Genomic DNA, 24722 nt, shown 5'->3' with positions numbered 1-24722 from the left:
ACTAATAAATATTCAGTAACAGCTTAACAGTCTTGTTAAATTTTGTATTACAACTTGATATTCGATAACTCTATATTAATTACGTCGTCAATTAACAGCAATCAAATCCATAAATTTAACATTAATTGAAACGCCTCCACGCCCTGGCTCTTTTTTAATGACAACCTAGTCACAACGAATCTTCATTTTGTAAGCAGTAATTTTTTTTTACAATTTACATTATTCATATTAATTATTGCGGCATTCCGCCAGGGACACGAGCCAAAATCAAATTAACTAAAAAGTATTTGTCGATTAACAAACATTAAAGAAAATTATTTTCTGATTTTGAAAACGATATTTTTTTATGTAAATTGTCGAAAAATCTAAACTTACTACTCAATCCTGTACATTACTAAATTGGTCGGAAAGTTTTTGTTTGCTTTTAACTTGGTCTTACTTGCAGAACAAAACACCAAATTATTCACAAAATAAACAAAGTTAGTAAACAAGTAATTCTTCGGGATTGTTTTTATGAAAATCCATAACAACCATGAAATATTTTTTAAATTTAATATCAATGTATTTTGATAAGTTATGTTGCCCCCTCGCGTGACGTTGGCGCACTCCAGTGTATGAAATTTTTTGTACTGAACTTGTTGTTCTATTTCTATTAAACAATAAAAGAAACGGCATCATACCATTATTGAATTTTTACCTTAATAGTCGTCTGTATTAAATTTATTAAATAAATCCTAGCTGTGATGATTGATTGATAAGAAAAACGAATTTCTGTTATTCACAATTTTTAATCATTGACTTAAACAGCAATTAAGGCAATTTAATTGACTTGTACATTTGAAACATAAAGCAATGTCAGCATATTCCTTTAACTATTTTTTCCTTTGAGTTATCTTGACCTTCAGTATCTCAAAAACTATTATTGTATAAATTACTTAATAAAAGTGTAGTAATTAATACTGGTTCTTCAGAATACGGTTATGATTTTAGATTGGATACAAAAATTTTTGGGTGGCCAGTTTGTGTTTCAAAGATTGATTGGGTTAAGTAAGGGATAGGGTCATGAAATTCATGAGTTTTAATATAAAAAAATTAATTATGATGAAGAACCGTCACTCTTTTGTGAAGAGAACAGCCCCCATTGTTCAAGTATCCAAGCGAGTTGCTGATATGCGAATAGTCGCCTTTCTGTTCGATGCCACTCCATGTTGTTGAGAATTTGATGTGGGACGTCTAAAGATTACGCTATCACATGAAGCCTTCTGATGACTGTTTAAGAACTCACCTTTCACAGACCGTTTAGAGTTGACGACGTATTAAAAAAGACGTTAAATGACAGTTCCGTAGTGCGGTAAGAGCAATAAATCTCTAGTCTTCGTACATCGCGGTCGACCGCTACCTTATCTTCTAAGGAGACATCCGGAAGCATTAAACCGCAGTAGACCATTGTTGATGATGGTAGACAGCGGCACACCCAGGACTTGGTCTACAAATTTATTATCTATTTAAAAAAAACCTTTAATAAACCAATTTATTCACTCGTCATGTTGGCCCTGGAAACGATGATTTTTCTTTATTTTTAATTTACAAACGGTAAAATGTAACACTTTATAACAAACAACAAGTTATTAGTGTTTTGTTTACGTTTTAAACTATTAATCTTCCTACCTAGTTATTATTGAAAATAAACGATAAATGCGTGTCCGGTTTTGTCTTTGAATGTATTTAAAAACAAGCCTAGAAATTGTTTATTCATCACAAATGCTAATGTTTGGTTAACAAACTATTTACTTTTTGTCTTCAACTAATAAAATAATCATTGATTTTACGATATTGTCCTGTTAAAATTCCACCATTTAAGTTACCTAAAGAAATATTTTTGGTTTTTAAATCAAACCATCTGCAATTTAGAGTCGGCTTTTTCGATAAATATAAAATTATAATTATTTAAATAACTTCGGAAAGAAAAACATTTTGGTAATATGAAAGCGCAAGGTCAATGCATGGTGCCTGCCATCATCAATAAAAAAAATTTACAGGACTTAAGACCTACTAAATATACCTGTCAACTTAGAGAACTTTCATCAAGTACCCACGAAGATTTTTCTTAGTGGATCGATTTCCATTAAAAAATCAAATCTCTTTAAAAAAAGGGAAATTGATTGCACTTAAAACATGCACGTACAAATAGCACTTCTCATTCTACTTTTCTTCGTTATTATTGTTCTTCTATTGCTTTTTATAGATGAAAGATTTTCCTTTAAAAACTGAAAAAAATCGATGAATTGCTAGTATGGCGCTCTGTTTCCTTAAGGTTAACACTTAACTAACCAAAGGCTAAATTCATTATTAAGGCTAATTTTTTCAGATTTTTTTTATTATTCAGTTAATAAAAGAAAAACTTGGTTTGTTCAATGTGAAAAAACATAATAAAAGATTTGAAATGATGAAAAACAAACCTATAAAATTACAAAGATTTTATTTGTTTGTGTTAAAAAATTAATTAAATACAGTTCATTTGATCGGTTTTACTCATGGATTAGTCGACTATTTCTCAGGTTGCACGCTTGACTTTTGTTAATCAACACTGAATGCAGGCATCGTTGAGCTTCTTGAGTGTTCTTTGTAAAACAGACTGTAAACTTGTTGAACTACCCCGGAACCTGTCAACTTAGCGAACTTTCAACAAGTACCCTTGAAGATTTTTCTTACTGAATCGCTTTTCCATTAAAAAATCAAATCTCTTTAAAAAGGGGAAATTGATTGCGCTTAAAAACATATTGAATTTTGTATCATGTATTGAAAAAAATCATTTCTCATTGGAACAAATGAGTCTAAAACTTTATTGTTTTCAAAAGTCATATAAGGAAATTCCCAAAATTAGTTTCATTCCAACTCAATATTTCCTCTTTATAATCTCCTCAATTATTTAATTGGTTTGATTTTTTATTATACAGGCTGTCTTTATTAATTGAATTAACTTCACCAGCACATTCTCACAGTCATGACTATTCATTGTTTGGGAAATCCAGAAAAAAAAGCATCGAAAAAACTGCTAATTTAAAATTAGCAAAAAAAGTAAATTTGCAACCTCATTGAAACAATTCACGGTAGAGCTTGACAAATTTCGAAAAAACTTATTCGTTTAATAAGTTTTTTAACGGTATGGGCTTTTTTGAATTACATCGAACCAATGTAGAAATTGTGTGTTAATTGGGAAAAAAGTGGTGACGGTGCAAAAAATATGGGAATGTGGTTAATACAATAACTTTTTGTCCTGGAAATTTTTTAAAAATTTTAATAAAAACAGAAAGAAAATTTACACAACACACATAAAACGAAGCAATAAAATAGCTAACAACAAAAGCAAAAAAATCGGACAAAATATCTACACTAAACACAAACAAAAGAAAATAAACGAAGACCAATACAGAAGTTGTACAAACCAACTTTAACCTAATAAAAAAGACCAAAAAGTAACAAATTCCAAGTAATATGGTTGTTCACGAACTTTAATGTCTTTCTTTTATAGATTTTGTACAACCAAGACTGAAATTTAAATTACAATTCCGTTGCTGTACGCCTAGCTTAAGAGACCAAGACTTGGCCAGTCCACTGCCACTTAGCAAAGGATTTCGGTTTTTATTGTATTAGACGATTTTTCACGGTTTATGATTCTAGCTCTACTTCGAAATGCAACTGCAGATCAGGTTGTTACTAAATTGCGGGATTTTTTGAAAAAACACCTGAAAAATAAACCTGAAAATACATACCTGTACATTTTCTCGATTTTTCCGATTTTATCCCTATTCACTTTCGTCGATCCTGGCTCCTTCTACCTTTCACCATTCGTAAACTCCTTGTTTCCTCCCTCATCTTTCCTTCTTCGACTACTGCTGTGTCACTTATGGTAGACTTTCGGAGGAACAAGATAAGCGTCTGAAAAGAGTTTTGTAAATTGTATAAAATTTATTTTATTACCCCCCTCCCGAATATCCCGAGTATGACACCTGTATTGAAGCCTATCCTCGCTTTATCCATCCTTCCAAAGGATTTCCTGCGCTCTTCCTTCACCAATCCATAAACTCTCGTCGACCTAGTTTTATTTTCCAGTTACTTCAATTTAAATCGCCTTTCCACTCTCGTAACATCCGCTCGTTTATATTTTCCTCGTCATAAAACCTCCACATTTGAAAGGTTCTTCTTAGCTCTAGCCACAAATCTCTGGACTCACATCCTTTGCCATGCCGCAAAGCTACCTCCCTTACCTATTTTAAATCTCTCCTGTACCAGCACCTCATCTCTCTCCAAACAGAGAAAATACTATCCAATATTATTGGATTTTTTTGCTACATATGATAGTTTTGTTCTTCCTTTTCTCAACTTTTAAGTTGACATTTTGGGATTATGTTTGCTCGGTTCAGAGAATAATTTTATTATTATTATTTTTCTCTAAATTCTTATCATTTTTATACTTTGTATTAGCTGATTTATTTAAACTTATTTCACTTGATGTAAACGATAAAGCTTTATTTATTCAAGTGCCAGATTTGTAAAAATTTCTGTGACCTTATTGTTTTGTAAGAGATTCTCGTCACAGAAAAAATATTTTTTCTCTATTTTATCTTTCGTTGTTTGATTTATTTAGAAAAATAATTACGAATTTTACATCGTGATTTTATTTTCAATAAGAAAATGTTCAATGTCCTATCGGATATGTAAATACCTTTATCCACGTTTCTCTTTGAATACAAAACATAACTTAAAGGAATATTACCCAGCCAAAATTTACTCTGGCAAAACACAACAGCAAACAAAACCATCGGGTGAATATTTGGATCACGAAAAGCTTCGTCTGTAAGCAATACAATATTTTCCGTGCTTTTAATCTCCCCCAATGCAATTTATCCTACTTGTATAAACTTATCGATATGTTCTGGTATGCAAGGACATTTTTTATTATAGATGTTTTTTTTCTTTCAGACGATACGCGCATTTCTTCCTGGGATGATCGAACGAGGCAGGGGACACATAGTAGCGATTGCTTCTGCTGCAGCATTCACCTCAGCTGCCAACATCGCACCGTACACGGCGACGAAATACGCCGTCACAGGTGAACATTAAAAATATTAACTTCACCTACAGAAACACACAAATCGATTTTAAACCTCTAAACATTTTTATAAACGGTTTGTTTTTACAAGGATTCACTCAATTTCCCCATATAAATTGTTACTTCAGAAATTATTGTACTTTCATCTCGTACAGTTGTCAAACCCCGTGCTGACCTTTATGTCAATACATCAGGGAATTCACCCACCCCATGGCTGGTCGCTAGCTTCCCCCTTAAGTCAAATTCCCAGGAGATTGTCGTTTACCGACCAACGGGATAAGGCTCTGACAGGAGCTATGGACAACCAGGTCATTTCAGTTCTAAACGCATTCAGTATATAATCTAGCCTAATACTTACTACTTAAATTGCATAGATCAAAGGTACAAATAAATACGTTCAAACATATAAATACATTCATTCTGATTAGTCGGTGGAGACTGGATATTCCTTCATCGACTTGTACAAATTATTAATAAATAATCTAATCTAAATTAGAGTCGATGAGATACTTTTTTAAATATTCCGCCATCGACCCTAAGCACACACACGGCTAGACGATGGTGGCGCTATATTTCACCATCACTCCTCACCACTCACTCTAATAAATACATGCATTCAAACAAAACACATAGAATATAACTGTTCAGAAATTATTATTTATTATTAATTCACTACTTTCGTGGCCCGCTTAATCCGTCCAATTAATACATGACAATTAATTAAGGTTTTTAGTTGAGATGAAAAAAAGTTAATGGCGCGATAGGGATTCGAACCCACGACCTTCGGCTAGATACGCCGCTGCTCTTCCACCTGAGCTATCGTGACCTCGATCCACTCGGACGTCAACTCCCCATCTCAACCCCACATTATGAGTTTTCCCTCCTTTTGCCATTTTTAATCTCAACTAAAAACCTTAATTAATTGTCATTATTTATTATCTTATTTTTCGTTTACAAACCAGAAACTATATAATTTTTTTCAATTATGATGTACTAAATTGTGTACCAGCTATGTTATGCTCAATCCTAAATAAACGACAATCATACTGATTTTATTTTGTGTATAAAGTGGATTAGAAAGATAAATAGATATAAAGATTGACTCAAAGCTCTTTCCTTTTGAAGAAAAAAGTGCACAAATAATTTGATAGATTTGCATCATTTTCCATTATTTGGAATGTGTGTTTTTTAGTGACTGTTAATTGATAATTTGGAGATCGTGAGATGCGGTCTGGTGTGACGTAGGTTTAAAAAAACTTTCTTTATCGTGCCAACGTTTCGATATTGAGATCATCTTCAGGGCTCAAAGTGTTTGTTTTCTGTGTAGATGTGTCATTTTTGTGTGTCGTGTTGAGAGTGCCAGTGAGATATTGACCAACATGGCAAACAATAATGACACATCTACAAAGAAAAAAACACATTGAGCCCTGTAGATGATCTGAATAAAGATCGACACGTTAGCATGATAAAGAAAATGTTTTTCTAAACCTACGTCTCACCTGACCGACGACCAAATAATTATTTGGAATTGTCATCTGATTTTGTTGTATCAGTTTAGCGTTATGAAGTCAATTGCAAAAAAATCAATTACCTTTTATCTTAAACTTCATACGTTCATATAATTAAAAGTAACCTTAACAGTTACTTTTATTAACATACATAATTCATTCAATTTCAAAAGGCACTTTTGGGCCAAAGCCCACGTATGCATACATTTAAGAATGAGTGAAAATGCCTTTGGACTGGGAACTGCAAGCGGGCTGAATTGTCCTACCTGTTGACAGCACCCGGAGCCCAACTCTGTGGCTGCAAGGATAAGACCGAGGTCTAACCCCGGGCAACAAACCCTGGGGTGGGTGATTTTCGAGGCTTCTCCTTAATTTATTGTAAATTACAAATCCTGGAATCGCCGAAGGACTGAAAAAAGTTATACGCTCAACTCTTAAATGTGTATATGTATTTACATACATGTCCAGATTTGAGCTTATATATATCCAAATCAGACAGTTTTCCATCAACAAATATTTCGTAAATAACGTTTCAATCATATTATTTTCAATCATAAATTTAACGATAATCAAATAATCTAGTCAATAAATTTGTATAATGGCGACATATCTATGGAATATCATATTTTAGTTCAATTTGTCATCCAATTGACATAAAATTTCCAGTTTGTAATATGTTAACATTTATGGAAAGAAACCGAATTATTTTTGAGGTATTTAAATGTTCATGTTTATCTAAATTAATAATAATATAGTGGGAATCGATTAATTCAAAAAAGCGTTTGAAAAATTTAAAATACCCACTCTAAAAAAGATTCCAGTTTTACTCAATACGTTAAAAAAAACCTTTCGAATTGCCGGCATTCCAGTACCATTTGAATTTAGGACTCAAAAGAGAGGAACATAAATCGGGTGTCGTGTTTGCGATTCCTTTCTTCAAAGGTGAAGCCCCGTATGAAGTATTTAAGGATCGTGCGATTCTGTCCAGTTAAAGCCCCTCCTAAAAACACCTTTATCCTTGTAATATGTTATATAAAGCATGTTGTGCAGCGAAAACATTCCACCAGATTGACCCAGTTTTTAATTTCACTATAATAAGTCAAATCCTGTATATTTTATAAATAAAAAACATTCATATATAGTATTCATAATTGTTTCCAGTTTATTTCTTTAAAAATAAGTAATACTGAATCGTATGCATTCTGATAATACAATTACACATCACCGTCAGTTAGAAAGCGAGGGCAACGTAAAAACAAAAGAGGATAGACGGACTCAAACCCAGGAAAGCGATCAGTAATTATTATTTCAACATTAAATTCTATACAGACAAACGAGTCAACATCAATCTTAAAAATTATATTAAGAAATTCAAGAAATAAAAGCTTAAATGTTCGAAAATAACTAAATGTGTAACCTGAAGCGACAGATTCGTCATAACAATGTCACATTTTTTTAATACCTAGTATTCTTTAACATTTAACCCTTCCACTCATTCACTTATAATAAAATGTCCTACGTCAATTTTTCAAGTTTCATCCAAACATATTATGACTTACACGCTAATAAATACATTAGTTCAAAATAAGAGTATTATTTCAACCTACGTATGAAATGCGACCACATACGTACATCTGCTTCACATGTTGAATCAACTTGTTATTAAAATCACTATAGTATTTTGAAAAAAAATTAATGTCTGAGGGTAGGCCATACCTTAATCACCTTTTACTATGCGGAGCTAATTTTTTTTCACTTCGTCAATATTTGTTTTACTTTGGCGCTATATAAAGAGCATCTCCGTGGTCTTAACTTGGCGAGTAGATGCTCACATGTGCTAACAAATTCAAAAAAAGTTGACGAATAAATTTTGTAAGTTTTGCTTTGTTATTTAAAACGATCGTATTAATATTTTAAATAACTATAATTTAAACTGTAAGCACTGGCAAGTATTATTTACAATTTAGTTAACAAATTTTAATGAATAAGTAGAGAAAAATAAATATATTGTGCAAGTTTGAAAATGCATAAAATGTTGGAAAATTCTTTTTTATAAATTCAAAATTTAAAAAAAAACCAGTTAAATACCTTTTCTTTTTCAAATATTTTTATTTCATTCCAAAACAGATTGAACGTAAGATTAAATGTTCAGGAAATGGCTTAACAGTACGAACGTGACAAAAAATCAGGTTGAATTTGTATTCCGTCCATACAGGCTCTGAATTTCTCCGGGTGAAAAGATATTCGCTCAAATTTTTATGCTCTACGGCTCTGGAAAAAAAATATTGTTTTCTTTCGATATGAGACCGTTATCTTATTTTCATGAATATAGAATCAATTCTACAATATTTCCACTATGTTGAAACGTTTTATATCTGAAATAATTATTTATCCTTGTATGCCCGATAGCTATTTATACAACGAGGGAATCAATTGTACAATGAAGTGTATTTTTAGACTATAAATGGTACCTTAAAGCCCCTGTACCATGACTAGCCTTGATTGAACAGCCCTTTATCGCCGATTCGCTCAAGCGCTTAATTAATTCGTATTCAAATTCCAAGAATATTTGCAAACTGCAAAACTCCCTTAAAAGGAGTTCGTCAACTGATGAACAGCACTAAGATCTTAATTGTTGATTTAATTTGGTTACCAAAACTGTGAGCTTTTTTTAATTTGTTTTCAGAAATTTTCCATATTTGTTTAATTAACCGTTTTCCGATTACAATTATGTACAATAAATTATAAATATATATAAAGAAATTAAAATTATTTGAAACAATTTGATATTTGCATTAAAACTATCTAATTAATATTAATAATTCAACACTTAAAATGGTAAAAATTACTTAAGTTTATTTAAACTGACATTAGCTATATCTATGTTTTCGAAAGATTTTAACATAGTTGTTGTTCTTGGTATCAAACTGAATTTGGCATAATTACTTCTATGGCAATCAATGGAGAATCATATGACTTCTGGAATAATAATAAATTGGAACATGCAATTCGGTTAAGCAGTGATGGGCAAACAGTTAAGGAATGTAATCATTTTTAATAATATGCAGACTTTCCGTCTATAAAGAACAGTCGTCAATTTCAGATCCAACATAATTATGAGTAAGTTCGGAGGCACCTCGAAATCAAACCTGTAGCTATAGACAGAATACAAAAAAGCACTGCGAGTATGCCTGTCATAAAATCAACACGCATTAAAAAAATGCCTATGTATATTCGCAGCAAATTAATAATATTAAATTTTAAAACAATACACGAGGAACGATCACATATTGATTAAAACGCTGGACGTAACTCCAGAGATGGCTACTGAAGTCGACCCTGAAGAGCTTCAACCTACCTATATACACAGTGTCCTTGGAATCAGCCTTCAAGAAAATCTGTACAACAATAACCAACAACTTGGAAAAACAGGTCCTGCAATACCAACCCTACACTGATGGATCAAAATCAAGTAAGGGAACAGGTGTGTGTAGAGATTAGTGACCGTTAATCGCCATCCTTGCGTGTCGTGGCACAATTACACAGAAGACAAACACTCTGAGCCCTGAAGATGATCTCAATAAAGATCGAAACGTTGGCACGATAAAGAAAATGTTTTTCTGAAACCTACATCACAACCGACCGCATCTCACGATATCTGAATAACTAAGGGAACAGGGTGCGCTATATACGACCAGCAACCATTCGCTTACTCGGGACTCCAGCAGGTTTGCTCAAATTACACATCAGGGTCTATACGTCAGGGAAATTCACGTACCTTGTTATGCCAGATGCCCAGGAGTTCGTCGCTTCCCAACTAACGAGCGCTTTCGACATGTTTACTTTGCTAGGTCATTTTACCCCCCAACGCCTACAAAATATAACCTAGTCAAAACTAACTTCTATAACTTCTATAATACAGCTGTACAAGTAAATACTTTCACACCTACGTACATTGCACTCATTCGGGTTGTATTTTTATAAATATTCCGCCATCGAGCTTAAACACACTCATTGCTGGAGGGGGGAGATAGTGACGTACTATTTCACCATATAAGTAGTACACCATATAATACAATATAAGCACTAATGCAAAACATAGAACCACAAAACACATAAAACAAACCTATATACAATAAAAAACAACACAAACAAGCCTAACGCTCTCTGTAAGGAGCCAAGGCATGACAAGCTTTATTACGTGGGACATCGAGCAACCTTCCTCTGCATAAGAAGCTTTGGCCCAGGAGCATGTGCCCGTGTTCCAACCACGTTTGATCTATTTTCTATCGAATAAGGATGATTCCACTTTTCCGACTCAGGTTGTCCGGGGGGGGGCAATAGAATCATATGATCAAAACATCAAAACTATTAAGAGCGTTCAATTAATTAAGGAGTTTAGTTGAGATAAAAAAAAGTCAGTTTTTCCAAAGTTCCCTCCTTTTTTTGCCATTTTTCAAATGTCTTGAAATCTATTTGATTCTCGGCGACAAACGAAAAATTGGAAAATTCAAAAGGTGGGGTTGAGATGGGAAGTTAGTGTCCGAGTGGATCGAAGTCAAGATAGCTGAAGTGGTAGAGCAGCGGCGTATCTAGCCGAAGGTCGTGGGTTCGAATCCCGCTCGTGACACTGACTTTTTTATCTCAACTAAAAACCTTAATTAAATAAAAAGTAATATGTTGCCTTGAAATATAAGTGAGTTTATTCTAGATCTTGGCGAATGAAAACCGTGTTGATTTGATGGGATAAGGTTTTTAAATATTGTTAGTGGCAGGTCGTAAAATTTTTTTTATTCAGTAAATTAAATTGCCTACCAACACGAATGTTCTAAAGCTTATAAATATTTTCAGTTTTAACATGGAGATGTTAAACAAAATAGTGCACATGAGAAAGTGTTCTAACCCTGGGGTCATTGTTAATACCAACAAATTTCACTTTACAAAGGGCTCCTTCTTCTTAGCTGACAACAACGCATGCATTATTTATTACATTTGAATAGATGTGCAATAAAATATTTTATTTTAATAAACGTACGTTGTTTGTAAATTTGTTTCGTAAATATTTAATTTATTATTCAGCTCGTTAGATTTTATTTATGATAATGGTATAAATATGAAATTTAATGTGCTGTAAACCTGAAACATTTATGAAAAAAATACGGTATAAATACGCTACATAAAGTGAAATAAAGTGATTTCATTTTTCTATGTATGTGCATTATATGAGCGTTCGTGTAAATTTTTCTGAATGACTTTATTCGTGAATGGTTAGGTTTCATCTTTTACTCAGTTTTTACTCAAACATCTTTGCTAAAAGTGAAAGCTGGTGGTAATCGATAATTTACTGAGTGAGATAGCTTCATAATGAGCGAAATGCCGAATTTGGCGGCATCTACACACCAAAAGGAAAAAGGGCAAATTAATAGACCGTTTATTACGATTGCCAAATTAATTGTTTTAACTCTCGGAAGCTAAAAAGAAATTATTAAAAGAACGTTGAGATAGAAGGATGCACCTCTCTATAGCCAATAATCTATTCTTTATGCATATATGTCGTGAGAAGACTATTTTTTAAGAAGAAACCTTAACTTGACTTGAAAGATTTGTTAATCGGTAAAATGATATTTAATTGCATTAATTATATTTGGTAATTGCAAGTAACTTTTTTTTATATTCTGGACTTTCGGTAAATCCACATAGAGATCAATAATCGGTTGCTTATTTAAAAACATTGTGACAAGATTATTTGCAGTATAACTAATTATTTGTGTAATTAATAAATAGATTGTGTAAAGATTATTGCATTAATTGTATTGAATGATTGAATGAGGATATGTAATAGTCGAAGCCACACATTTCGTCTCCCCCCCAAAGAAAAGTTTTAAGAAAAGCAAAATGGTGAAGCCAGAGGGTAGTATCGCCACGGGGAAGAAAGACCACGTAGAGCACTGCGGGGAGGTGGCTGATACAAAAGGGTAATCACTAGTCGGTGCTAAGTTGGTAGTTGAGTGGAGTTGGGACACCAATCAGTTCAGAGTTAGTAATTGGTCAATGCCCTGTGATGAGTTAGAAGTCGAATGTTGAATACTACAATTGTTGCAAAAAATAAACGACAAAACAATAACAAAAGACCAGTGGGATAGACTTTTGTTAGATTTTTATGGAATGAGTGAACTGGCGAGAGGAAAAATCTGTTTTCCTCTTAGATATGTCTTTTGAGGGCTTTAGTTAATAAACGTTATTTTGAAGTGTAAGGACCTGAATTACTTTTCTTATCACCACAATTCGGTAGAAAAGTCAATCCTGACGAATAATCGGCTCTCTGAGATATTTTTCTCTCAATCATCCGTCTTCTATATAAACATATCTAATTTTGCTCAATGTAATACGGTTAAATGATATCCGTTTTATTTGGTAAGAGTTGATGAAAAAGAAAAGAAACATAAACCTGCATTGAGATGCTGCAGATATTGAAAAATAATCAATGAATTAATAATATTATGTTCTTATATTTGGTTTTTTAATGCTGATATAATTTTGGATGCCAAATCGGATGAATTTTTTGTAATGGTAAACGTGTTTATAGTCAATTATAGTATATACAATTTATAAAATAAATATAAACGAATCGTTTTCATTGTGGGATATGTTAAATCAATAAAATACGTCGATTTTTTGATACATAAATCTTACACTATACTTATATTTACTGAGATACTCATATCTGTTTGCCATGCATTTGCTAATAATGTTCAAAGATAATTCTCCTAATATTGAGAAGAAGATAAAAGGTGGTGGCAGCGTTGATGGGCTGGGTCGATAGAAATGCTCTCGCGAATCAAGAGCATTGTCGATAGGTAGCCCTGGACCTGACTCGTAGAAGAAGGGTCATCGTCATTTGAGTACCATATGCCAGGTGGTTGATTATATTACGGACACGTGCTTACTTATGGGCCAAAGCCCGAGAATGTGTCCGTATGTAGACAAAAGTTGTAGAATGACACCCGACATGAGAATTGTGCTTGAGCACTGCAGCAGTATTTCCGTCCCTGTCTATTCGGGACATCCACCCGGGGAGCTATAGCCCACTCAATGTCGAACTACGGCGACGACGGGTGGTATAGTGTGGTTGAGGCTCGAGACTGGGCTGATGTATTTCAGCTTAGGTAGCATAAAACCTTCGCGCGGCATACGGTCTATACTCAATGCAGGCCCGGCCACTTGGAATGAACAAGCGGGGAGCGAGGTTGTCTTGGCCCTTCGGAGCTGAGCTGCCTCTACACCAACGCTGCGGCAGTAACACAATCCTTTCGTATGCGGAGGTGCGTCAGCTCTCATCTTGAGAATCAAAACGTCCGATAAGGCCAAATAGGCTAAGTGCGGACGTTAAAGATCCTCATTGTCCTTTTTAGGACGACCGAGTATACGGGAAAGCAAGTCTATACGGGAAGCTATGTCTCGATTAATGAAGGAAACAGGGTTATTTTATTGTATACAAATAGTTTTATGTCCCAAGCGGATGTTGAGAGAGAATGTATTTATTAGCGTGAATGTGTAGCATTAGAGGGCTGATGGTGAAAAACTGATTACCCATCGTCCCTCAATTAGGTTAGTTATATAGTAGGTGTAAAGGTTGATGGAAGAATATCGAGTCTACCTCCCTAAATGAATGAATGGTATGTAAACAAGAAAGAATGTATTTACGAGTGAGTGAGAGTGTGAATGAGTTTGGATTTAGGTCATGATTATGTTGTGGGTTGAAATTACCAAGCTGTTGACAGCCCCTGAAGCCAACCTTGGCGGCTGGGCGGATAAGAGGTCTAACTCCGAATTGCGGCGCCCGAGGTGGGTGTTTCTCGAGGCTATAGCTGGAATTGACTGTGCACTGCGAGAAGTGATAGATTCAACTCTGCTCACGCGTGTAAGTTATGTTCGTTGAGCTTATATAAATTAGTAATCATTCCTGACGATATTTGTACATCTTCAATATAATAAATAAATAATACAAATATGTAGAAAGTAGTTCGGGTTGCTTAACAGTAGGCAGGGGACTCATTATCGATACCCTTATTTTATCATAATAATAAAACAGATATAACAATAATTTATCAATTCGTCTCAACAGAATTGTTACATCTTTATCAAAATTAAAAGATTTTGAACTATACTTCCTTTCGTCAATGTGAAATATTATCCAAATTATTTAAATATTATACGTTTTATTTACGATTGAGAGAGAGAGAGTGTGTGTGTGTGAATGGGTTTGGGATGTGGTTAAGAAAAATCATCATAATTGCAACATACTGAAATTACTTTTTTATTTATTTGAACACATACAGTCAGTGATTTTAATTATATCTTTATTTTAAAGTTTGCCCTCTTAACGTGTTGCCTGAAGGAGCTAGAATTTTCATTTCTATTAAGTTTCTGTTTTCAGAGTTAGAAGTATCGACCACCTTCACTCACGAACACTCTGGATCAAGGTACTGTCTTGAACAAAAAGCAAATTCAGTTGTTACTGCCAGGATTTCGACCTGTTTAATCTCATCATCAGGAAAAACAATCTTAAATATGTCTACAAATTGACATATTATATTATGTATTTTTCACGGAGATATCAAATTTCCGTGATGACCGACGGAGTGCTAACTTTGCCAAGGATTGGGACAGTCTTCAAGGAAATTTGAGCTCTCATGTGAAAAATATTAATTTGTCAATCAGTAGGCATATTTAAGATTGTTTTTCTCCGATGATGACCTTAAATAGGTCGAAAGCTTGACAGAATTCTGTTAAACAAATAATTCTGTAAGTTAATACTTGTCAAATTTCGATCAAATTAATTGTTTCAATTGAAACGTGTCCTATCGGATAAATCCAGTATAATTAACTTACCAATGAAAATCTTTTTTTAGAATGAACTTTTGCGGGGGTGCGATCGCTTTCGACCGATGTTGAAGCATTCGGAATCGTTTAAAAATCTAGAATAACAGAATACGAATGAAATGAATCAGCGTTAATTTTTATTGAGAATTATTAAAGACGGGTCAATATTGGGCTGACCCACACAGCCATGGTGAAAATTAAGTCAAAATAAATTAATTAAGTTGTATGTAAGACGGTTGAATGTACGACATACCTACTAGGCAAAAGTAATCACCTCATTATAAGATTAAGGATAAGTTAGGCTATGTATGGATTATCACTCTTATAATGGATTATCCTAATTAGAGGATAATGCGTATTTTCGTCGTTATGCTGGTTGTAAATAACAGGTTCATGGTTAATTGGTTTTTACAATATTTCTTTCGATTTGGAACGTTGTCAAATTTAACTGCTTAGAATTACTTTTAGGATGAGGCCTGTTAGGAAATCCATACACTTTTCAGCCTAGTTCTTCGCCGAGTCGCTAAATGGGGAATTGTTTTCATATTTACGGCTAATTATTGAATAAAAATGAAAGGTCAACAGTAAATTAAATTTATTATACAGGATGGTCAGCTCGTTGAGTTAAAATAATTGTGACCACATCTAAAGAGGAGTAGAGTGTTTTGTTTGTTAAGGAGCAAGTTTTGTTTGTTCTTTTAAAATGTCTTAATTTTTATTCCGATTTTGTTTCTTCACTAATAACTTATTTCAGAATGCATTTGCTAATTATTAATTTACACGCTCAATTACCTCTTGGGACGTGTATTTAATTCCCAGAAATTGCTCGTCAAAATATCAATCGAAGTTTAGAATAGGCCATGGAAAGAGCATAAAATAGTGAAGTTTTCGACTGGTTTGAAATTTAAAAAAAACGTAACATAAAAGCTACGCATTAAAAAATTTGATCCAAAATTATCATTTTGCGAATTTCATGTTTGTACAGTTGTTTTGTAAGTACACTGGCAATTTTCCGAACAAAAGTGGATTAATCTAACAAGAAATTTGGTTCTAATCTCAAATGATCTCAAATGGGGTCATAATTGGGAAAAGTTAAGGTAAAGTACAGAAAATTCGAATTTTATGTAAAGAAACGTGCTTTTCGTTTAAAAAAAAAGGTAAAAAATCGTCACCTTTGAATGGATTAAGATAAAACCATGAAGTTCTCGGCATTCTAGTACACTTTACCTATACTGTCTCGGAATAAATTTTGAACACGAAGATCTGACTGTATACTAGTGAAAATGAAATTTCCTTTTAATTTTATGTCAAAAAGATGGCATTTCTTGCAATATTATAAAGGTATATTAAAGTGTATTTTTTTAAATATTTCAACTATATTTACTAAAGATGGTATGTTTAATTAAATTGTCAATAACGTGATGTGCAAAAAAATTATTACAATGACCTAATTAGACTACGAAAATACACTTTTTTACGAGGGGATTTCAGCTACGAGGTTATATGAACCCTTGGATACCGGTGGTTTTGATAACAAAGCCCATTTGTATGTCGGGTTTAACTTACTTCAAGGCCCCTGGATTAAAACCTAGGACCTTTTACCTTTCAGCTATAAGCCGCCCTGTCAACATCTTAACCGTTGGGTCAAAATCAATTTTTAAAACAGCGTCGTTTATACTTATTATCAAATAAAAATAAAATATTGAAATCCTCAAACCTAAATCACATGAAGCTTAACAAAGCAATAGGTTTAAATTATTTATTTTATATGATGTTGAAAATATCAAGTAACTAGCATACAGTATATGTTTATTTATTACATTATTATTTACAAATTTAAATTTTGTAAACATAATTAATTTTTATTTGATTTTTTATATATAATTAGAATATAAAAGCCCGGAGAGGCAATCAATATTCATACTCTTAATTTTACGATATTTCCACTTTAACTTTTCATTGGTTCATGTTCAACGTTTTAATTATATCAGAAACGTCACTAAAATTGTAGTATTTTCCTTTGAGACAGGCACCCTTACAAGCAATTTCTAAAGTACGCCATTAAACAATAAAAGATGTAATAATACAATAGTCAACATAATAATTCGTTCGTGAATCACGTATTGACTGACTTTATTAAAATAACTGACCCAAATTTAAAATATGAAGTAAAACCTTATGTTAAAAGGCAAATAACCTGGGTTCGGGGTCATTTATTATTCCTGCGACAAAATTCGTCACGGGCTTCTACACCTCCAATGCAACAAAAAAAAGTACGTATGAAGTAAGTATGAACCAGGGACTTATTCCCAACCCTTTCACAGATATTCAATATTTTATATTTTAAATCCATTAGATTTCATAGTCCGATTGACCAAATAATGTCTTTCAATTAATTACTATTTATGTAAGGTATTGGTTGAGATAAAAAAATAAGAAAAAAATGGCAAAAGGAGGGAAAAGTGGGAAGGTTGAGATGGTGTCCGAGTGGATCGAAGTCACGATAGCACTAGTGGTAGAGCAGCGGTGTATTTAGCCGAAGGTCGTGGGTTCGAATCCCGGTCGTGACTGTCTTTTCTATCTCAATACCTTACATAAATATTAATTAATTGAAAAAATTTTATACTTTTTTGGAACTATCTACGGTTTTCGTAATAAATCTTCTCGTAACTCTTGAACTGTTCAGTTTTGTGGAAATAAAAAAAAATAAATAATTGAAAAGAGTGTTAATTTTCGTTTAAGAAGAAACCCTTCTAGAACTTTTTCTTCTTCTTTCATTCCTGAATTCTTTCAAAAATTATTAAATTTGTCATTAAATTTTATTAAGGTTATTACCTTAGCAACCTCGGTGAAAAAACAATTCACCCCAAAAATGAAACTAAACGCATAAACAAAAAAGAGAAAATAACATAGTTAACAACCAAAACGTTTTTTACGTTTGTTGCATTTGAGGTGCACCTGATGAACTTAGTCGTATCGTATAGTGGTTCAGTGGTTGTAATATTAAAAATAACAATATTTTGTTATACTTTTAACGTAAATCATTTCCTTGTTTTTTGTGATGGTTTGTCTCTATTTGATCAAAATGAGATAGATATAGTAATATTTATTTGAATTTAGATTTCAAAAACTTGGCATTTTTCAAGTTGAAAACCTATTTGTTAAGTTTGTATAAAGAAGGTTCCTCTATAGAGAATTTATTTTTGTTTATACTTCAATTTAATATTCTCGAAAGGAATAATAAGTATATTACATTTTCTAGTTTTTCTTTGTTATTTAAACCGTGATATCACCGAATCAAATGTGTTGGGAAGCGAGGTATTTCACGTGATCCTTCATTTCCAGGGACTTGCGCAAACCATCACGCTCTGTTTAAGGAGAGATCAAGCATCTCGTAATCCTCCCATTGTCGTCTGGCTATTGCAAATAATTAAATTTAACGTACAATATCGTACGAGTTTTTAAATATAGATTCTCGATTCAAAAAATCCTTCCTTTCTTACTATATCTGTGACACTATTTTTATTCCAGGAATGATGGCGTCCCTCAGGGAAGAATTCAGAAGAGCCCATCCACAAATAAAGACAACGACTATCCATCCATTTTTCATCACGCCACCACCATCCAGTGTAGAGCACTGGAACAAAGAGTGAGTTTATCAAAACGATTAAATTTTTATGTATTATATATAAAGATTTGCAATTATTCAAAGTTATTAATATTCAAATAGACATTTCAATCAAACTATATTGGCAAATATATTCATATTTTTTAAAATTGATTATTTATTCGAGAATTATACAGATTAAGTTAATCAGAATTTATTGTAGATGAAATGTCGGAACCTGTTTCAAACTCTAGTTGAATAATTGCTTTTTGAAAATAGTTTCTCTTGCTAAATATACTTTCTTCATTATCCAATTTATTTATCGATAATTAATTTTCACACGTTTTATATACAGAGAATTTTTTTATGGTATTGTTAGATCGAACATCATTCGTATAAACCTGGATAATCCTTTTTCAGATCGAGGATTCCTGACGTGACAGCCGGCCAAACCGCTGACATGACTGTCATGGGAATCAAAAAGGAGAAAATTACAGTCACAGTACCTGCGCATCTGTATTTCCTCTTGTTATTATTGCAGTGAGTAAAACGTCAGGTTCCATATTATTTTTCTACGCAAAGTACGCCCAGGTGCCTTTTTGATTGATAGGTTCAAATAGAAAGTCGCGAGAATGAAAACAGTCTGTTATTTCCCTGTGGGATTTTCTTTATTGTTTGCGAATCCTTTGGGTCCTGATGATATTTCGATTTGACTATTAATAAAATTAAATTTAAAGTATCGTAACTCCAAGGTAAGACGTGGTTATGTCGTAAGTGTGACGCCACCTAGGGAAAGGCCATTCAAACCTATGCCATTGAAGTCAAAAGACTCATATGGACATAAAACATACCAAGCAATTTAAATAGAGTCATAAGAATGAAATAAATTATACAAAATTTTCTCTCATTTATTCAAATTTACCATAGGACAAAGCAAAGCAATTTTGTTATCCTACTGAAAAAAAGCTGTCCTGTGTGCGGTTTTCTTTAATCCTTGATGATTTATATTACATAAAGATTAAAACAATTTCTTTATTGTTCTTAATTACTCTTAAAAATCCATCAAAATAAGTGATTATGCTTATATTTAGTAAAAAATCATTCATACATTTCGGTCTTCTTTAATGTGCCGCCATCTGGCGGTAGGAAGGATGAAACAGAAAGAAATAACTTGCTTTTATTTAATATTTTCACATCTCGTGTCGATTGAAATTATAACGGGAATTAATATTAATTGTAATTCATTAATTTTATTTTAAAATATACATATCGCTACCTTAGAAGGAATCTTTTGTGAAGGAATGATTAACAACGTGCAATCATTTGTCGAGCTTTCCGCTATATTGTATCATATTCAAGGCATGTATTCACCGCACAATTAAAATTGATGATAACGTGCAGTAATTAATATTAATTCTTAGAATAAGTAACAATAATAACTTACACTTGTAGTTGTGACAGTTTTTATGCGTAAGTTGTTACTGCGTTACATAGGTTTTAAAACTATTATTTATGGCACAATAATAACACACAAAACTAGGAAGAAACCAATTGGGGAATCTTGGATATTTACGCGACGAAAGCCAATAGTATGTTAAATCAATTGGTAAATATGGAAATGAGGTAAATGATGAAACAATAAAATGAAATTCTTGGTAATACATTCGTGCAATAAAGTTTTAGTATCTTTAACTATGGCCGCACTGCCGCTTCTTGTTTTGTTACAAGGATGATCTGTGTGATACGTTCGTCGCTCTTAATTTTTATGAAAGATGTTTTGTCATATGCGTTTTGGAGTTCAGACAAACATTCACATTATAGGATAGCAAAAAAACCTTCCAATTCCAAGTTACTATTTTGAATATTTGTTTATTCATTTTTCAACTAAATTTACCCACATAGCCAATGTGCTTCTCGGTTCGTGAGGTGGTTTCCAGCATACTTAACACACACTGTAGCTTGGTTATAATATTTATAAGTATGCTCGAATCTCTGGCACATTGAGGAATCAGATTGTTGCTCCTCAGTGCTTTGATCATCATTTTCATTTTACAAATGTATTGGTTTTCATAAATTTTGTTGATATTTTCGTTGGATTCAAAACTAAACATGAACAATGGTAAGGAATTTTCGATTTGATTAAATAAGAAAGGATCCTAAAGTGTAGCATTTCAAAGCAGTAGATAGATAGATAGACATACATTGATCTGTATATAATTAACAAAGAAATAATTGACATAAGCACCGCATGGATACAAAATCGTCTGCCGGAAGTTGTTGCCAAAATAAATTACTTTTCTTTATAATGATAATGTGTTTTTTAATAGTTTTTAATAATTTTTAATAATAAAAAATAATAATGAATAAAATAAAAAATATATAAAACCAATGGACATACTCATGAACTAACTAAAAATACAGGGGAAACTTAAGTAAAAGAGGAAACACATACAATAGTATTAAACTAACACTAGATCAGTATTTAATACACAACATGCATGGGCCTGTTAAAAAAATAATATAAAAAACTATCTAATTTTTTTACGTAAATAAAATACATAATATCATTTGAAGAAAGCAAGCGATGTTTGCTGTCACTAATTCGCTCAATAGTTGTTGCAACACTGCACTCTGTTGGTGCAGGTCAGTTGGCACGAATAGTGATCGAATAGCCTTCTCTGCAAGGCATCCCACATGTGCTCAATCGTATTGAGGTCTGGAGACAATGGGGGAAGGGGCAGATGGGAAATTCCCAGGTTTTTTTAAATATTGATGAACTACACTAAGAAATCTGGCGATGTCATCCAGAAATCGATAATCCCTGCCATCGAGATCCCTGGTTTGAGGGATATATCCTTCGATAATTCCATGGACAAAGGACTGCAGTGAGGTTGCCTTCAACAATATGGAGTACAGTTCGTCTTCTAGTGTAAGTCCCAGCCCAGACCATTACACCGCTTCTTCCAAACTGCACTGAAAGGAGCACGAACTGGGGCATTGAACGCATCTCCTCTTCCCTCTTTGGCACTATACAGGCAGAAACGCGACTCATCAGTAGACAATTGGTGTTCTCAAACAACAACATTCTCTTCTAGGCGCTCGCTGCATCATATCTCTGAGTTTCTGGTGGTGAGCTGTTGCTGCAAGTCGTCTCAAAGGGGGTATACGGTGAATACGATAAAAGGTCCCCTTAATAATTAATCATTATCGTTAATATGAGATTGAGATCCACTACCAGGCCTCCTATTGGCCCTTTCAGTCTCTCGGAATCGTGATAAAGCACGGGAGAACACGCTCTGAAAACATCAACTGCCTCTGCGATATCCACTTGCCGGTGACCTCGATGACTCTTACTTAGAATAATATTGTGAACTTCTGGTTCAAGATGATGTCTTTCCATGGTTAAATAAAATACTACTGAATTAAAATGTAGAAATGACAAGAAAAGGTGTTTGTTCATAAAATAAGTAATCTTCATGTTTGAAATTCTGCAAGGAGTGAATGGAATGGTAAAAATAACAGTGAAACCGATAATAAATAACAAATAAATAATAATGAATAGAAATATGTAAAACATTAATTGATTATCGGAACGTATGAGATTGGACGAGCTGTATTAATCAATTTAATAACTACTTGCACCGATATCCACTGAAGCTGACAAATTCACCCGAACCCTGGAGAGTCAATTGTGACTAATCAGGTTAATTAATCAGTAATTCGATCAATTGGCCTTTAGCGACCAGAATGTGGAAATCCGAAAATCAGACGGTGAAAACGCAAATTAACTTAAAAGCTACAACCCGCCTTCAATATAATTTCTTAAAAATCGAAATGAGACCCCAACCGGAGAAAATTGAAACAATATTTTTCTTACAAATAAGAGCACGTTCTAACAATTGAGACATAATAAAATATTGCATGTACAAAATTAAATTTCTTTATAGAAAAAAATTATTCTTTCATCCCGTAAACTCCTTTGCTGCCTTAACATTAAAAATAACGTGGGCCATACTATAAAATTACATATTACATATTAATACAGCAAACGACACATTTCACAGTAAGAAAATATTTATAATAGTACAAATTGTAATCGACCAAGCCTGGTTTGTAAAAACATGAATTCAATTATATGACACTTATTGCGCCATAGATAATAATTACAAAATGTAATTAAAACATTATTTTGGAATAACTACAAAACAACTCGATAATTCATAATGGCAAGGCTAAATTATTTACGATATTTTCGAAATATGGAGATTACTAATAATCGAATGTAAAAATGAAAGTAATATTCGAATTAATTAAGTTTTTAAAAGTTTTTGTAACGTGTGCACGTTCCCAAGACATTGTGGTAATAAAATTCTAATTGACCAACGATGTACCGCAATCCTGGAAACCTCTTGCAAAACATGTGCACTCAGAATTCATTGTATTTTCTCATAAACTATGGAATCGTGTTAACAGGTCGCCACAATTATTTAAACTCCTGAAGAATCATTCACATGAAATAGTTATGTTGTAATAAATATTCACACACCAGTCAGTTGCAAAACCTTTTGGGAAGCGATTCATAATGTAAAATGTTCACTTTTTTCTTTGTAATATACATATTACAAAAAGTTTTGAAAAATATCTCAAAAAAATATTCACACTCGTTTTTTCATCAAATGCATTCTCTTAATGTTAGGAGTACCGTTTACATCAAAACATGCTTGGGTATTAATTTAACAAAAAAATGTTTCAAAAAAGAAGGAATCTTATGAAGATTGATACCAAATTTATCAGAGTTTTTTATGTGATCCATAATTTCCTGTTATACGACCAGGATATTTTTTAAAGTTCAACAATGTCGTTTGGAGGAATACAAATGTTTGCTAAATTTTGTTAACAATTTTTTCAAGTAAGGTATTGGCTGTGATAAAAAAAGTCAGTGCCACAAGCGGGATTCGAACTTTATCTCAACCGATTCCTTAATTAAAAAGATTAATTAATTGAAAAGTCTTTATTTGGTCAATCGGGCACGAAACCTAATCGATTTAATAAGGAAAATGAAGTCTACTTAGCTCTCCGTGGCTATTTCATTTGTCGCCCAGAATCATATAGAATACACATTTTAAAAATGGCAAAAAGGAGGGAAAATTCGAAAGGTGTGGTTGAGATGGGAAGTTGGTCTCCGAGTGGATCGAAGTCGGGATAGCTTAAGTGGTAGAGCAGCGGCGTATTTAGGCGAAGGCCGTGGGTTCGAATCCCGCTCGTAACACTGACTTTTTTATCTCACCTAATACATAACTTTAAAAAATTAATTAATTGAAAAGTATTTATTTGGTCAACCGGACCACGAAACCTAACAGATTTGTTAACAATATATAACAATAAAAACGAACAAGTGGGATCTTTCAGTTTATTATTTTTCCTTACATGTGTACGTTTTACAAAGAGGTGCATAACTGGTTGTTTTGAGTACCTATCGTGTATAAAGAGGGATTATATTTATGAATGTGTAGCATTAGAGGGCTGATGGTGAAAAACTGATTACCCATCGTCCCTCAATTAGGTTAGTTATATAGTAGGTGTAAAGGGTGATGGAGCAATATCAAGTATC

General features: G+C 33.0%; 1 protein-coding gene across 1 annotated transcript in view; it reads left to right on the top strand.

Moving 5' to 3' along the window:
- LOC106670930 (epidermal retinol dehydrogenase 2-like) overlaps positions 1–24722 on the top strand; it is a 127941-nt gene that overhangs the window by 99827 nt on the left and 3392 nt on the right. The window contains exons 4-6 of the mRNA XM_014401610.2: positions 4984–5113; positions 19036–19153; positions 19532–19651. Coding sequence (XP_014257096.1) covers positions 4984–5113; positions 19036–19153; positions 19532–19651 — 368 coding nt within the window. The remainder of the gene's footprint in view (positions 1–4983; positions 5114–19035; positions 19154–19531; positions 19652–24722) is intronic.

The sequence above is a fragment of the Cimex lectularius genome, unplaced genomic scaffold (assembly GCF_000648675.2).
Source record: "Cimex lectularius strain Harlan isolate CLEC.00 unplaced genomic scaffold, Clec_2.1 scaffold294, whole genome shotgun sequence".
NCBI classification, from domain to species: domain Eukaryota; kingdom Metazoa; phylum Arthropoda; class Insecta; order Hemiptera; family Cimicidae; genus Cimex; species Cimex lectularius.
The sequence above is the reverse complement of the archived record's forward strand: the minus strand, read 5'-3'. Positions and strand labels throughout refer to the sequence as shown.